The sequence below is a fragment of the Lycorma delicatula genome, chromosome 2 (genome assembly GCF_047948215.1).
Source record: "Lycorma delicatula isolate Av1 chromosome 2, ASM4794821v1, whole genome shotgun sequence".
Classification (NCBI taxonomy): domain Eukaryota; kingdom Metazoa; phylum Arthropoda; class Insecta; order Hemiptera; family Fulgoridae; genus Lycorma; species Lycorma delicatula.
This window is the reverse complement of record NC_134456.1, coordinates 85,047,855-85,065,279: the sequence shown is the minus strand read 5'-3', so window position 1 is coordinate 85,065,279 and position 17,425 is coordinate 85,047,855. Positions and strand designations below refer to the sequence as shown.

At 29.3% G+C, this 17,425-nt stretch overlaps 1 protein-coding gene across 1 annotated transcript in view; it reads left to right on the top strand.

The window, feature by feature from the left end:
* GlyRS (glycine--tRNA ligase) overlaps nt 1–17,425 on the top strand; it is a 46,399-nt gene that overhangs the window by 14,212 nt on the left and 14,762 nt on the right. Inside the window, exons 5-9 of the mRNA XM_075355689.1 lie at nt 4,345–4,490; nt 9,422–9,571; nt 11,874–12,036; nt 14,503–14,667; nt 16,876–17,002. Of these exons, the coding sequence (XP_075211804.1) occupies nt 4,345–4,490; nt 9,422–9,571; nt 11,874–12,036; nt 14,503–14,667; nt 16,876–17,002 (751 nt within the window). The remainder of the gene's footprint in view (nt 1–4,344; nt 4,491–9,421; nt 9,572–11,873; nt 12,037–14,502; nt 14,668–16,875; nt 17,003–17,425) is intronic.

Below are 17,425 nucleotides of genomic sequence, written 5' to 3'. Positions count from 1 at the left end.
ACAGCAGCAGCATTGTCCATAATGTGTAACAATATTTTTTGTTATGTTAGATGTGTAATTCAAATTTAAGTCACATAATTAGCACACATTTTATTATAAGTGGTGCGATTTATCTTGTTTGAAAATGACTGGAACAAGAGATTTAGATTAAATATTTTGTTACAAATGAAATAAAGAATATTGAAATGGTGAAAATGTTAGAGAAGGCTTTTGGCGAGGATGTTAGGTCAACACCAAGAGTTAATGAGCGGAATAACAGTTTCAAGAAGGCTGGGAAGATGATAAAAGGGACAATGGCTTCGTCCATGATGAATTCTTATTGCAAGATTGTACAGTCAAGAAGAAGTATTATTAGTAAGCAGTTTTATGTGAGGCAGTCTGAAGAAAAATCCACAAATATGGGCAAACAATTCTTGAATTTTGCATCACAGTAATGCTTTAGTTCACACTTCACTATTAATTCTTGATTACTTAGTGAAAAATAACATCATACTGTATTGCAGCCTCCATATTCTCCAGTTATGGAACCATGTAACATTTTCTTGTTTCTATTAATTAAGAAAACATTAAAATTTCAACAAATATATAATTTAATTTAAATATAATTAAAATCAGCTTTCCAATAGTTAATTCCCATAAACATTTTCGACAATTTACATTGTATCTGTATGACTAATCATTCTTTATCAGTCAGAGCTGAAGAACATATTAATTATTATACATAATTTTAAGAAAAGCTTACTAAAATACCATTTGACTTGAGTGCTTTCAGCTAATCTGCCATCTGCAGGAGGAATTTACAATTAAAATATTTAAAAATGTAAAATTTACAAAATAAAATTAAATACATAACAATTGATCATTTTGTAATGTTAAAGCTATAAGTTAAACTAACTACATATGTTTTATAAGAGTATCACAATTGTTATGAAATCAATAGAGTGTGGAATCAGTTTAGCCAACTTAATAATTGTTGTTTATTATTTGCTTATATAAAGTGTCATCATCAAATTTATTCTGTTCATTTATTAATTTGTTGAACTTCTTGAAATTTTTATCAAATACATTAAAAGAATCTATTATAATAGAAAATAAATATAATTTAAAAAACAGTTATGAATTAATAAATATTCTTGATAATATCAGTATAAACAATCATACTAAACTTATGACACTTGGCATAAAAGATATGTATGCAAGCATTGATATAGATAAAATCATAAACATAATTAATAATACTGTATCTGCATTAAAATTAAAATCCAGTCGGATATATGAAATAATTAAGTTATTAAAATGATGGCTTAATATAATTATTTTAAATACAGTAATAAATTTTACTTACAGGAGAAAGGTCGGCATGAGATCACCACTTTCGGCAATCATGGCAGACATTTTTTTTTGAATTATTTTGAAAATACAATTTTTCCTGCGATAATTAATAAACATCATATCATACTATACAAAAAATATGTGAATGAAATTTTAATAATATTTAATTAAAAAACTAATAATGAAGAAAATATAATTAATGAAATCAACTCATTGAATTTTATTCATACTCATTAATTTCATTATGAATCAAGAAACTAAAAATAGCATTGATTATTTAGATATAACAATTAATAAAAACTTAAATAATAATAAATTTGACATAAACAAATATGGGAAACCAACCCAACAAGATACCATAATTCACTTAATTCTATTCATCCATGGAACCAAAAAATAGCCACTTTCAGTCCCTTAATATACAGAGCAATCAAATATCTTAAACATAACACTATAAAATGAAATAATGAATTAAACAATATTAAATACATTGCCACATCGAATAGATAAAATGATAATTTAATAGATGGATTTTACTTGAAATTAAAAAATAAATTATATATAAGAGAAAAAGTAAAACTGAAACGTAACTCACAAAACGTATATGTAAAAATAGAATATAATTTAAACTTTAGAAAATTTAATACAATATAAAAATCATTTAATTTAAAGACAGCATATACCACTAGTAATAAAATCATCAATTATATAAATAATAGAGATCCACTAAAACTTTAATAAATGGAAATAAATATATGAATGGACAGGGTGTATACTGTCTAAAATGTGAAGATTGCGAATTATGATATATTGGTATAACTATTCGTACCTTTTTAATTAGAGCTAAAGAACATATAAATTATATAACAAAGAAATACAAAGACCACTCAAATTTTGCAAAACACATTTTGGATACTAAACATAATTATAATCCAAATAAATTTATAGAAGTATTGGATTACTCTAATAATTTTTATAATACCTTTAAGCTCGAAAAATACCACATATATAATTACAATAACAAATTAATAAATGAACAAATGAAATTCGATGATATTTTATCTAAGGAAATAATAAGTAACAATTATTAAGTTGGCCAAACTAATTTCACAATCTATAGATTTCATAACAATTGTGATACACTTATAAAATGGACATAGTTACTCTAACTTATGACTTTATAAAATGATTTAATGTGATTAATTTTATGTGAATTTTGCATTTTTATATATTTTAATTATAAATTCCTCCCGAAGATGACAGAATTGCCGAAAGGGCTTGAGAAAGTCAAATGGAATTTTAGTAAGCTGTTCTTAATATTATGTATAATAGTTATTTTCGTATTGGTGCCATGTTTGAAAAACACATTAATTGCCTAACAGAGGGATACAAAGACCGTTCCAATTTTGCTAAACATATTATAGATTCTAAAGCATAATTATTATCTAGATAAATTCATAGAGATATTAGATTATTCTAATAATACTATTAACTAAAGGCAATCTTTTCAAGATATATCATATTCCTCTGTACTAATATATTGTATATACAATTCAACTCGATCCGAACTTGAATCGTATTGTATATACAATACGATTAATTAATGAACAAATTAGATTTGAACATGACATTTTATATAAACAAATAATGAACAACAATTATTATGTTGGCCAAATTAATTCCCTTGATCTTTATATTGTTGCAAGACTTGTTTTCTTGAGTTTTTCTTCTCTTGTATTTGTATATATTGTGTGGACATTTTTCTTTGTATGTAGTTTCATAATCTGTCTTCTGTAACTTAATGTATCTTGTTTTCTGTGACTGATGTGTTTTTGTTGATATTCCTATTATGATGCGATTGCACTATGACGTGTGAGTGGGTGTGTAACCCTCCTTCCAGAAGGAATGCTTCACTAGTGGTTCCAGGAAGGGTGGTAGCCAGGGGTAGCGGTTTAGTGCGCAGGTTTACATATGCATATTAATAACATCTTGCGGCACCTGTTAGTGAGCCCGACACTGCTTAGGCGTCTGTAAATGGGATTTCCCACCTCTTAAAAAAAAAAACTGATTTCCCACTCAACAGTAATCATGACAATTGTGACATTCTTACAAACCGGATGTACATACTTTTACTTTAAATTACAGTTTTTAACTTATGACGATCAATTGTTATGATTCTAACAATTTTATTGTGATTTCTATATATTTTAATTCTAAATTATTATAAGATCAATCCTCCTGAAGATGGTGGACTAGCTGAAAACGTTTGAAGGAATTAACTAATTTATTGGTAAGCTGATTTTAATATTACTTGTATATTTAAATTAAATTATATTTTACCAATGGTGCCACATTTGCAAAAAACTTAACAGTTTGCGATGATAGATGAATTAAATACTAAGTGAATTTAAGGCTAAAACCAAAAATGTTTTCACAAATAAAAAATATATTTCAAATAAGAACTGTTCTGAAGAAATGTTAGTATAAGTGTATCACATCTTGGTGGACTACTTCTAAGGGGAATATAGACTACCTCTAATATGAGTATAAAAGTGAAAATAAATTTTTTTGATAAAAATTAAAATTCTCATAAATGTTTATCACACACATCGTGTATTATTTAAAACTTTTAAGTTTGTTTTAGAATAATACATGGTAAAATGGATAATAATAAATATTTACCTTATAATTTAATTAATAGTTTGCCATACTGAAGGGCGCAAAATAATCATTATAACAATTTTAATAGAAATTGGTCCAAGAGAATATTTGAGATATTGGAGTAACTGCAATTTTTTTTTTTTTTTAGTATTATGTGTTCAGTTTGTCTGACAAAATGGTTTCACCATAAATGTATTTGCAATGCTAAACAGTAGAATAGTGAGGGAACTATATATATTGAACTATGAATCATTATATAATGTATAATCGAAATATGAATATATATATAGTAGTTCAATTGTATGCAGTATTAATTTTATATATTCTGTTTAATCTAATTCTGATTTATAGCTTGATGGACTTTCCAAAGATGAGTTGGATGCAGTATTGAAAAGATTTAATATTAAATCTCCATTGACTGGAAATCAGTTAACTGAACCTATTGAATTTAATCTAATGTTTGGAACTCAAATAGGACCTTCTGGAGTAATTAAAGGGTATTTATTCTCATAAATTGTTACTTGTCACTTTTATTTGCATGTCACTTGAAAATGTAATTAATTAATTAATTGGTATGTTATTGAACATCATGTTATATGTTTACAGATAGCATATTAATTAACTTCCTGTTTAAAAGTTAATCGATGACAACTTTTGAAACTTCTTGCTCTCTTCATACTCCATTCTTCAAGATTGGTTGTAATTTATTGAAACTGTAATTGTTATTATTGACCATGAATTGTGACCTGGTACTGTATTAAGGTTAGTGAATGAAAGAACTTAAGATTATTTGAGAATAAAATTCTGAGAAAAATATTTGGTCTTGTCTTGATGAACAAAAAAATATTTGTTTCTATAAACAATGAAGGAAGTACCACAACTTAAAGCTGCATAGATTATATTCATGTCCAAATATAGTTAGAATAAAATTAAGGTCATTGATTGTACTAGGCTGGACAAGTCGCATGCATGGGAAATGAAAGGGTGGCTGCTATGGTTTTAGTTGGGTCCAATAGAACAAAACTTTGGTTAGACCTGGAAAGATAATGTTAGGTTTGATCTGGGAGAAGTTAGGTGCATGGACAACAATTGGGTCAGATTGACTTAAGATTGGTGGACCTTTGTTAATGCAACAAAGAATTTTCAAATTCGAGAGGCCATAGTGCAAGTAATTAATAAAATAAAACCAATAAAATCAGCCTGTTATAACCAAGTAAAAAATACTAAAACAGTATCTTACATTTTCACATTAGAAAGTGTTCTTATAATTTTGAATTAATTGTGTAATAATTATACAATAAATAGTTTAAAAACAGAAGAAAAAAATTTTCTCTCCCTCCATATATATATATATATTTTATCATATATAATTTATTTATTTTATTTTATTAGATCAACCAAAGTACAAAATGTATAAAGTACATTTTATTCCATTATACAGATGTTTCTAAAATGGTGGGCTGGCTATACTTTTTCAGATTTACTGGTAAAACTAAATAAAAAATATTCTTAGGAAAAAAGGCAATTTCTCCTTCGTTCTTTCCCTGTCCACCATTTTGTTATTTTTATATAACAATTTATGGACGAAATGATTCCGGAACCGATTTAAACTTTCTCCATACTTAAAATCTCAATTAAAAAAAATCGGTTTGCGCCTCCACGTTGGTTCGTCTGGATAACCAGTTAGAAACGTGGAGATTTCTACTGGTGAACTAAATCGGAATCACCTCTCTGGATCACATCCAGAGTTGTAACTCGGGAATTTATTCCCACCCAAGGCTGACTTGCCTTTGAAAGTCAAATATGGAAGGTCTTTTAAGAAAAAATCCACCGTCTGGTAAATACCAGAGAAGGCTGCACTCGGATCCGGTGGGCAGCTGCTTAAAAGATAACAATGAATCGGAGCGTTTGGAAACACCCAAAAACAACACAACTTCAAAATTGAGGATAAGACACAAGCAAATAAACTACATTGCCACTCACAACATTAATTCTCTAACTCAACCCGGCAAACTAAAAACTCTAACAGACATAATGGACAAACAAAATATCCTAATCGCAGGACTTCAAGAAATGAGAAACACCGATCGAGAGCCGTTTGAATCTCAGGGTTACAGAATTTACAAAGGAATCCCCGGGAAACGTGTGATGAAGAATTGCCCACAGTTCCGAACAGGATTTGCAATCAATCTTAAAATAATTGACTCAGTCGTAGAATTTAAGTCTTACTCCCCCAGGATTTCAAACTTAACCCTAAAATCAGCCAATAAATTCTACACCATAATAAATGTCCATGCTCCCACCAATGACAAAAACAATCTTAAAAAAGATAGTGAAGAGATGGATAAATTCTGGGAAGTTCTTGACCAAACTGCAAACAACATAAATAAGATCCACACGAAGATTTTAATAGGGGACTTTAATGCCCAACTTGGTAAAGAACGAAGATATCGTGATATTATCGGAAAATGGCCTGCCCAAAAGAAAACTAACAAGAACGGCCAAAGACTTGTCGAATTTTGCAGAAACCATAATATGATCTCAAAATCCACCTATTTTATGAGAAAACCAAACAAATTGAAGACTTGGAAACACCCAGATTGGAAAAAAGGAGAATGGCAACTGGATCATGTTTGCATGGACTGGAATTATCACAAGGAGATTTATAATGTAAAAGTCTTGAGAGGAACAGATACTGGATCGGACCATTACTTAATTAAAGTTAAAATAAAATTCACCCCGCATAAAAAGAAAAAATCCCAACCTAAAAACAAAAGAGCTTATGATCCACATAAATTAATAAACAATGCCATCTTTGAAGAAACAACAAAAAAAATCAAATTAACTAATAATTTAAAAGAAGTGACATCCCAACTGAAAGAAATAGCTGAAGAACTAGCCCCTATAAACCCAAGAAAAAAACACCAATGGTGGAATGAAGAATGTGACAAAGCAGTCAAAGACCGACACCGGGCTTGGATCAACCACCAAACCCAGAAAACTGAAGAATCTAACCATGAATTCACCAAACAAAGGAAAATAACTCAGAAAATTATAAGAGGAACCAAACGACAAGCCCAAAAAAACTTGATTCAGCAAATAGAAGAAAGTTCCAAGAAAACTAATTTCCGAGACTATTATAAAATTTTTGGTCAGGCTCTTCAAAGATATGAACCACCCACCCTTATGCTGAGAGGAAAAAAAGGAAATATGGCCCACACCAATAAAGAAAATGCTGAAATTTTGGCAGAAACCTTCAATAGACTCCTCAACTGTGACGACCCCCCAGAGCTTTTTGAGATTGACACTGAAACTCCAGTTAAAACTTCACCAGTAAATATCAACCCGCCAACAATTCAAGAAGTTCTCGCAGCCTTAAATGAAATAAAAAACTACAAAGCAAGCGGAGAAGACCAGCTTTTCGCAGAACTCTGGAAACACTCATCAGTTTATTCAGTCAAAACTTCCCTACATCTATGCCTCGTGAAAATATGGAACGAAGAAAAACTTCCAGAACACTGGACCACAGCCCTCATCCATCCATTACATAAAAAAGGGGATAAAACTAATCCTGAAAACTACAGAGGCATATCTCTCCTGGATTGCACATACAAAATCCTGTCGAGAATCATATACAACCGATGCCAAGACCAACTTGAACTGGAACTTGGGGAATACCAAGGGGGATTTAGGCCATGGAGAGGTTGCCCGGAGCAAATAATATCCCTAAAACTTATGATGGACTTATATAAAAGACGGAAAAAACAACTAATAATCACCTTCGTCGACTTTAAAAGGGCCTATGATTGTATACACCGACCATCCATGCTGAATATTCTGAGAAACCTGGGCCTTCACCCTAAACTCGTAAACATGATAAAATTAACTTTAACCAATACCCAGTCCAGAGTGAAATTCAGAGGTGAACTCTCTCAACCCTTCTACATAAAAACTGGATTGAGGCAAGGAGACGGCCTCTCACCACTCCTTTTTAACTGCGCCCTTGAATTTGTCATGAGAAAATGGTATGAAATAAATCCCAAAAATATAAAAATGGGTACTAAGAAAAACTCCATCACACTAAATTGCCTAGGATTTGCAGATGACCTCGCTCTTTTAGCAAATAATATTCAAGAAGCCAAAACACAAATCATGAGCCTTCAAAACCTAGCACAAAAGATAGGGCTTCATATCTCTTTCGAAAAAACTGAACTAATGGCCATAGATCCTCTGGTAATAGAGCACATTACGATAAACAATCAGAAAATTAAAATAGTAAAACAATTTAAATATCTAGGGGAAATAATAACTTATAATTTAAATGAAAAAGTGACATGGCAAAACAGGACAAATAAAATGATTAAATCCCAAAAATTAACTTGGTCAACATATAACAAAAAATGCCTTTCTGCTAAAACAAAACTTAAACATTATAAAACTGTAGTACAGCCAGAAGTCACCTACGGAAGCGAGACCCTTTTCAAAATCACTCAGAAAAACCGAATTGAAAAAATTCTGAAAATAGAGAGGAGAATTGTCAGAACGTGTATCAATAAAAAACACCAAAAAGAAGCCCAATGGTGGATTGTGCCAAATGAGGTGGTGTATCGAGAAATAGAGCCTGTTACTGATACTATGCGGAAAAAAAGAATCTCTTTCTTCGGTCATCTCATAAGGACACTGCAAACAAGACTGTCAAGAAATATCATTGAAAAGCTCTGGTTCCAAAAGCTAGAAGTAGGATGGATCAAAGAAATTAGAGAAGATATGAAAGAATTGGGAATTTCCCTGACTGACCTACAGAATAAAACTGGAAAAATTACAAAGCTAAAAGATAAAAGCATTAGATTTAAACAAAAGACAGACAAACGACATTTAAACGACGTTTACGGATGAAGAAAAGAAAGCAAGATCTGAACGGATGAAGAAATACTGGGCAGCTCGAAAGAGTAAAATAACACGCTTTTCTCAGAAAAGATCCAACTAAAATTGACTTAAGTGGTCCCATGTTGGCCGTAAAAGCATAATAATAATAATAACAATTTATATCTCAAGTTTGGATAGATGAATCACATTAATATTTGGTAAGCTTCTTGGTAATAAAGTTTTAAAATTAACAAAATAATCAGGACTTAAATACCTTTGCAAATTACAAAATGGCAGCCATGTTTATTTTTCAATTTGTTATATCTCCATAAATATTAATTTTATCAAAATTTATGTTATTTGCTAAAATATTAAGCAAATTTTTTAAGCTATTTGTATACAGAGGAGTATGATTCTTAAAGGAATGGATTTTAAAAAGTAAATACATATATATATATATATATATATATATATATATATATATATATAGAAGAAATGATTATTACATTAAAATGTAGCCATCATTTAATTAATTAAATGTATGAATTTTTTTATAATGTAGATTCCTTCGACCTGAAACAGCTCAAGGAATATTTGTTAACTTTAAAAGACTTCTAGAATTTAATCAGGGTAAACTACCTTTTTCTGCTGCTCAAATTGGAAATGCTTTTCGAAATGAAATATCACCAAGAGCTGGCCTTATTAGAGTAAGGTAAGTAATTAAATTTAACTGAATACCAGTTTGTATTTACTAATTATATCATGATTGTCAATTATAATTATACATTCTTTAGAGAGGATATACAGGAGGATATATCAGTCTCAAAATGTTAGTTGCATTATTGGAAAACTCATTTTTAAAATGAATTTCTGTGACAATTTGGAAAAAGTTTACTTAAAAGTCAGTAGAACAGTACATGACAGTGAAACTAATTTCTCTGATTCTCGTTTTTATTTAGAAAAGGTTTTTGGAGGTTTTGAACACAAAATACTTTTTTAAAGAAATCAGTTCTTGGATTAACAAGTTTAATTGTTGAAAGAAATCCCCTCAAGGATCAGGTTTTCTAACTCCCACTTTGAATTCACTTCTTGAAATAGCAGGAGAAATTGAGTATTGCATTGTTTACATCACTGAGTGAATATTATGTTTATTGACGAATAATTAATATAAAATTGTTAGTTTTATTTCTGAGACTTAAAGCAAAATAGATGCAAACATACACAATTCTCTTAACAAATTTCTATTTGCTGGAATCTTGAGTCATCACCGGAAATATATTCATTTTGTAGAGTTCATAATATCAAAAATTATGTTAAAACATTTTGAAATATAATCTTGTTAATAATAACAACATGATTAAGGGGTGCTTGATCTTAAGATATTAAAAAAGTATAGTATAGTATAGTGGGTGCAATGAAATTGGTTTGACACCGTGTCCACTGTGCTTACTTATAGTTCATATTGCTTATTTTTCTAAAGTGTTGAGTAATTAAAAAAAAATTTGTCATGTAACTTCATTTTTGTTTTCACCTTCAGTAATGTAAAAGTTTTCTATCATATGAATTATTATCTCTTTGTTTTTTGATCATATTGAAAAATGGAAGTTCTATTGCTAGTAGAAAAAACTACCTAAAACATCCAGTTGACTTTTTAGGTGATTAGAATGTTGTAGCAAGTGCCTCAAAAATTTGAGAAAACAGACTTTCTTTTTTTACTTTCCCATATAGTGCCATAGCAGAGCAATAACTTTATAAGGAAAAGTATTTTAATTGGTTCAATTTGGGCATGTGCAGTTTTTACCAGATCTTGACATTCTGACACACATCTGGAAATTTTCCAGATGTTCATATCTACGTGCGTGTGTGTGTGTGTGTGTGTGTGTGTGTGTGTGTGGTGTTACACTCTTTATATTTCTAGAACTACTAAACTGATTTAGACCAAACCTGGTCAAATTACTTCTATATATGAGGCATTGATTTCATTAAATTTTCAATGTAAAAGGTCAAGGGGATGAGGCTGTACAGCAAGGTCATCATCTTGAGATTTTGCCTAATTAAAGTCTTATTTTTCTTAGGCACATTTGTTAACAATTAAAAAATAATATTTGCAAAAAAGCTTTTGTAAAATCACACCCCTACTCCAAAAAATGCTCTAAATAAACTAGTGGCTAAGTGGATATACTGCATCAATAGTACCTCCTCTCACCATAAGGAGCGCTAGTGTAGCACTGACATACAGCTGTTAAAGTCATCTGCTATGTTGTGATGTCACAGGTGAGCAGTAGAATTAAATAAATGAAAAATATTTAAAGATAAAAAAATGTATTTAAAGTAGCCGCTAGTACCGCCACACCCACGCAAATGAATTACGGTATGCACATGCACTTTAGTTAGAATAATTGAATTAAATAAAGAAAAAATATTATATTTAAATAAAATAAATATTTTAAGTTAAGTTGTGTGTATAAGCCTGCATCGAAAAACCTGTGTGACAGGACAATCCTATAGCTGTGTTGTCAGCTATTTTTTACATTTATTTTATAGTGAGATTATTTCTGACCATAACTTTGTCAATATTAACTGTATCTGCTGTCATTTTAATGTTGAGAAGCTTTTTTTTTTTAGTGTAATTAAGTTAATTTTTTTTTAATCTTTTTTTTTGTAAGCAAAGATTTGCTTTATCAGTTTTCCACTAATATCAATACTATATTGATATCAATACTATCAAATGTAGTTCTCTCTGAAATACTCATTCTCATGCTTGCAGGGAGTTTGTGCTTTCGAATTGAAATTAAATGAAACTTCTGAATATTTTCCCTTTAAAGTTATGCAGTATTCACATATAGTACTTTACACATAATTATTTTATGTATGTTGAAAGTTGTATTGGTTTTTCTTGGAAATTTTTTACCCTTTATACATTAGGAGGTTTATTGAAGAGAATGAAAAGTGTTAACTTGATGTTTTTGCACTATTATTTTAATATCTATATGCATGACTTTTTTTTTTTAAAGAGAATTTACAATGGCTGAGATAGAACATTTTTGTGATCCATCAGATAAACGACATCCTAAATTTATTAATGTCAGAAATACAGAAATGTTACTCTATTCTGCTTGCAATCAAATGGATGGGAAATCTGCTGAAATCAAAACTGTAGGAGAAGCAGTTGATTCTGTGAGTAGTGGTTTTTTTCAGACATTTTTATTTAAGTTTATAAAGAATATACAGTGCAACTACTTCACAACTAGTGAGTTAAGCATATTTGCAATTGAGGATTTCAGTTACCTTACAGTTGTAACTGAAGTTATTGCTATTTATTGATGATGATACTTAATTTTGTATTCTTGTCGTTTTAAAGTTCATGTTTCTAAATTGACTGCTTTTTTTTCACCAGTGAAAAATTGGATTAGAGTAGTTGAAGCAGAAAGATGAATCATAGTGAACTTGTACTGGCGGTAGTGGGCATCAGTCAGTACACATAGCTTGTCTTCATCCTAAATAAATATTAAAAAATGTGTGAGACAGGGACTTACCTGTTACTCATCGTTTATTCCAAGGAACTGTTCAGAAAACCATCAGATGGATTAAAGAAAGGTCTTTTATAATCACTGTCAATGTTAATAACTGATGACTGTACCTTATTAATAAAAAGTGTTTAAGATTTGCAGATACTGTTCAATTGAGTAGCAGCAGTTCGTATAGAATACAGTTTAAAACTGAAAATTAAAAAAAACTAAAATCATGGTTATTAATAAAAGAAATATCAGTGCTGACTTAAAAAGAAAAGCTCTTCATTGGATAGAGCAAATACTTCTATTTTGTATGTTGCTTTGTATGTGGCAATTGGGATTGCAAAAAGGAAGTAAAGGTTAGAATAGAAAAAGCAGCAGATGCATTTAAACAGCATACTGAGTAGTTTTCCCCTAAATATTATCACTAGAATTAGACTCCTTCACTGTTATGCATTTTCAGTGCCCTGTTATGGTGTAGAAGCATATAAATCTAAAAATTCAATAAAGTTATAAAAGCATTAGTTTTGTTGCTTCTAGAACTTTCTCAGGATTTTATGGATATTATTATATGAGAAGTGAGAGGTTCCTAGAAAAACTCAATAAAAAAAAGGTGGCCACATTACTATCATCAGAAAAAAGGAAGATTTCAGACGCATTATGAAGGATGAAAAGTATGAATTGCTTTGAGTGATGTTAAGAAGTAAAATAGAAAATTTTATTTTGTAATAAATTGGTCAGAGTCTATCCAGATATGCATGTCGTGTTTGAAGAACTTGTAACAATGGACCAGATTGTCATTGATCTCTTTATTTAGATCTGCAACAAATGGAATTACATGGGCCAAGAGATCATTCTGGCTCATATAATTATGCTGATGTGTGACTTTAGTGTCCGCTGAGGATGAGGCAACCAAAACAAAGAAGAAAAAATATTTCAATGAAAATGAATTAAAACATTGTAGAAATTCTCCTTTTGTACTGCTCTAAGCTTTTGCTCACTCAGTCATAAATCATTTATATCCATTTGTATGAGGAAACATTGTTAAACTTTTTAAAAAAGTATTTTGCATCCTAAATGTAGAAGTATGCTGAGAAAGAATCTAAAACTAGACTCACTTTTTATCACCTATTCTATTAGTGGTGTCAAGCAATATTGTTTTTGGTGATATCCCATGTTAGTTAATACTTTAGGGAGGACTAAATGTGAATTTCATTAGTATCGTAGTTTAATTTTTTCTAATATGTTTAAATTAGAAAAAATGTTTGTGCGCGTGAAAATTTCACATTATTAAAATGATTTTAGATCTGTAATATCTATGTATAACTGCTAATTGCACTACAATTTTACACATGGGACAAACTGCAGCTCATTACACTTGAATAACAATACATTTAAAGGGATTATAGATTTAATAATAAAGACACTAAATAAGGTAACAATCAAATACACTATTCAGTAACATATTGAAGGGTTTTCCTTAACATTTGCAATATTTGCATCATTAACAGCTGTACTCGAAACATCATCAATGAGGAATTAAATAAAACTCCCTTCAGGAGATCTTTTGAAAGTGTATATCCATGTATATGAAGGAATTATTTTTTTTTTACTTTTATCTGTAATAAACGTGAGAATTACTGTATTAGAACCATTGAACATGAATTTTCCCTATTAACAGGATTGCATAAAAAAAAAATCTTTTCTGTTGATATGTAACATCAACTAATCATCATCTTATGATCAATTATTTCAATAATTATAATTATATTATTCATATTTATTATATGAGAAACAGTAATATTTAACATAGTAAAAACAATTACAATTATTAAAAATTACATTTTTTTAAAATAATCAATCGCCTAAATCGATTTCAGATTATTTCACAAGATTTTATATTCAGATTAAACTTACAATTCATTCGGTAAGCTAGACAATCCTTAAAATAATTGTGATTCATTTAGAATTAATTATTTATTAAAACTCATTAGACAAAAATTACTAACGGAGATTAAAAAAATTACTCTGTATATTCATAAATATTAATTAAATTAAGTCTATAATACAATAGTAATACTTTTTATTTACAAAATTTGGAGATCTAATTTCAGGCATGTTGCTTTTTCAGGGATTAATCGCCAATGAAACTTTAGGTTATTTTATGGCACGTATCCAATTGTTTTTGTTAAAAATTGGTATTGATCCAGCAAGACTGAGATTTAGACAACATATGGGAAATGAGATGGCTCATTATGCATGTGATTGCTGGGATGCTGAGTGTCTCACTTCATATGTGAGTATAAACTACTAATAAACGTAGAATACTGGTTTTTTAATATGCGACATATAAATCATTCAAAAGTTATTTAAATCATAGAAAAATTGTGTTAATAATATGTTTTAACTTTTGGTACAGTACTATTTTTAAACTTTGCATTGATTTATATATTTATGTTTTCATGATAAATGTGCGAGGTAGGTATCTGGTTTTTTATGACACATTAAAAAAACATCTTGCTGTAGGCTGAATTTTGTGGTTCTCAGTATACTATTGGTGTCAGTAACTAATTGATGATACTATATGTTGTAATGGACCATGTTACATCATCTGATGATGTAATATTGTGTGCTGTGTACAGAACATATTTGTAGAGATCACAAAGTGAAATATTTTGTGCCCATTGTAATTGTAACATCGGTGGCACCATTTTATGTGACATCCAGCACCATTTTTAGTGACATATTCTTCCGTTGCTTGATAAAATTTTTATTGTCATGTATTTATTCATATTCAGTTTAGTAAAGAAAGTAATTTTCTTTTTTTGATTCTGTTAATCAGTTATTTGATTGTGAATGCTTTATTATTCAGCAATATTCAGTTTTATGAATTCACGTAATCGGTAAAATATAAAGAATGTATTCTTATCATACTGGTCCATTCTGTATTTCTTAATGAATAACATGTATTTCAGAGGTTCCTACATCATCATTTCTTTTCCTAAAAAGCTGAATTTTTAAAATTTTCTGTTAGTAATGATTGGGATGAACGTTAAAAAAAATAAAAATTGATAAATAAAATTTCTATTATAAGGTCTCCATTAACCTAGGTTCCTTTTGTAATGATTTAGACTCTCCAGAATCTGAATGTCTACTTTTTTTTAAAGTAATTGATTGATTACACCTGGAGTACTTTTTTCACTACATATCATAAATTTTCCTGTTTTACTAAGTTTTGGGAGGATAAAATATCTTCTGGCATTAAATGTAAGGCTGTTAGCTTTATAATCTTCTCTACTGTAGTTCAATTAGGAGACCTCAATTTTTTTTCTTTTTCAAGCTTCCAGGACCAAGATTGAGGGAACATCAATCTATCCAGGATCATACGAAGAGGATCGAGCTCAATATTCTAACCTTATTATTTTTTTACAGAAAATTGCTCAGGAACATTTTCACTTCAGAAGACTTAGAACTCCTTTCTAACTTAGACTCCAAAACTGGATCTAGACTTAGAAAATGTGAAAATAAAATTTTGCAGCTTTTTAAGCAAAAGCAGAAAAAGTAGGTCTACAGATTTCATTTAAAAAAATGTATATATCTCCGATAATAAAAATACACCAGTAGTAATCAAAACACGTTATGGAACCATGATAACTTTAAATACGTTGGAGAAAATATCATTCTCAAAAATGAAAAAGAGTTAATACAAGTTGTAAAAGCTTTGTAAAACAAGTTATGTAAGTTTTTGTATAAAATATGTTTATCTAAATACGTTAAATTACACAGTCCGTAGTAAAACTAGAAGTACTTTATGGCTCAGAAACATTACCTTTAATGGAATATAAAGGTAGTATGTAAGATTTAGAAAAGAAAGAAAGAAGAATTCTAAGGAAAATATTGGGTTTAATCATTAAAAGGTGGATATTAATGGGATAAGATCAAACTTTGAACTTTTGTTCAAAAATAACAAATTAAATTAGCCACCTCTCTTACTAATTTAGGTGGCTTTTTATGGCCACCGTCAGAGAATGGGTTAACTATAAAAAAACCATAACCTTTTTGAAAATAGGAAAACTAATCTAAAGGAAGCCAAACTAGAAAAGATCTAGTAGAAATATGAATTAAACAAGACTTAATGTTTGACAGAAGCAACTTCAGGAAGAAAATTAAAGAATTTAAAGTTTTGCAGGAAGAAAAACCTCAAAGAATATCTAAAGGGAATTGGTCAGAAGAAAGGTAAAAGGCCTCCTCTATCTCAGTGTTGTCAAGGAGAATATTGAAGAAAAATTAAACAGAACAAAAAGAAAAATTTATAATTTGTAATTTTAATTTTATACTAGCTGATACCGTCCTGTTCACTACAGTTGCAATCTTTTTGTAAATTCTGTATTGTTTGTAATGCATGAAATTCTCTTTAAACAATTTTTTATAATTCTTTCAATCATTTTTGTTGGACTCATTTTTATACTTACTTATATTTACTGATATCAAATTTTCTTTTAAGGGTTGGGTAGAATGTGTTGGCTGTGCTGATAGATCTGCATATGATTTAAGTCAGCATAGTAAAGCAACAAATGTGCGTTTAGCAGCTGAGAAGAGGTTACCTGTCCCTAAAACAGTTCAAGTAACTGGTAAGAAATTTTGTTATTTAAATACATTTTTATTCATCTTTTAATACATAGTTTTTTTTATTTCATAGAATACAGATGAGTATTATAACTGTTGTGCTCTAATAATTTTAAAATAAAGACTGTGGTGCATACTATTAGAAAAAATACGTTATTGAAAAAGAATCTGTTTAAAGATTTGTTTTTCAAACATGGCATCAATTGGTATAATATCTATTATATATGATTTTAAAACAGCTTACCAAATTCCAATTTGATTTCCTAGAGTAGAGTGCTTCAGCTATTCTGTCATCTTCAAGAGGATAATTATGACTATTATATATAAAACTATAATTTTACGTAATTAAATTATATATATATATATATATATATATATAACAATTGATCATCATTTTGTTAAAATTTGTCAAAAGTTAAAGTTTTAAA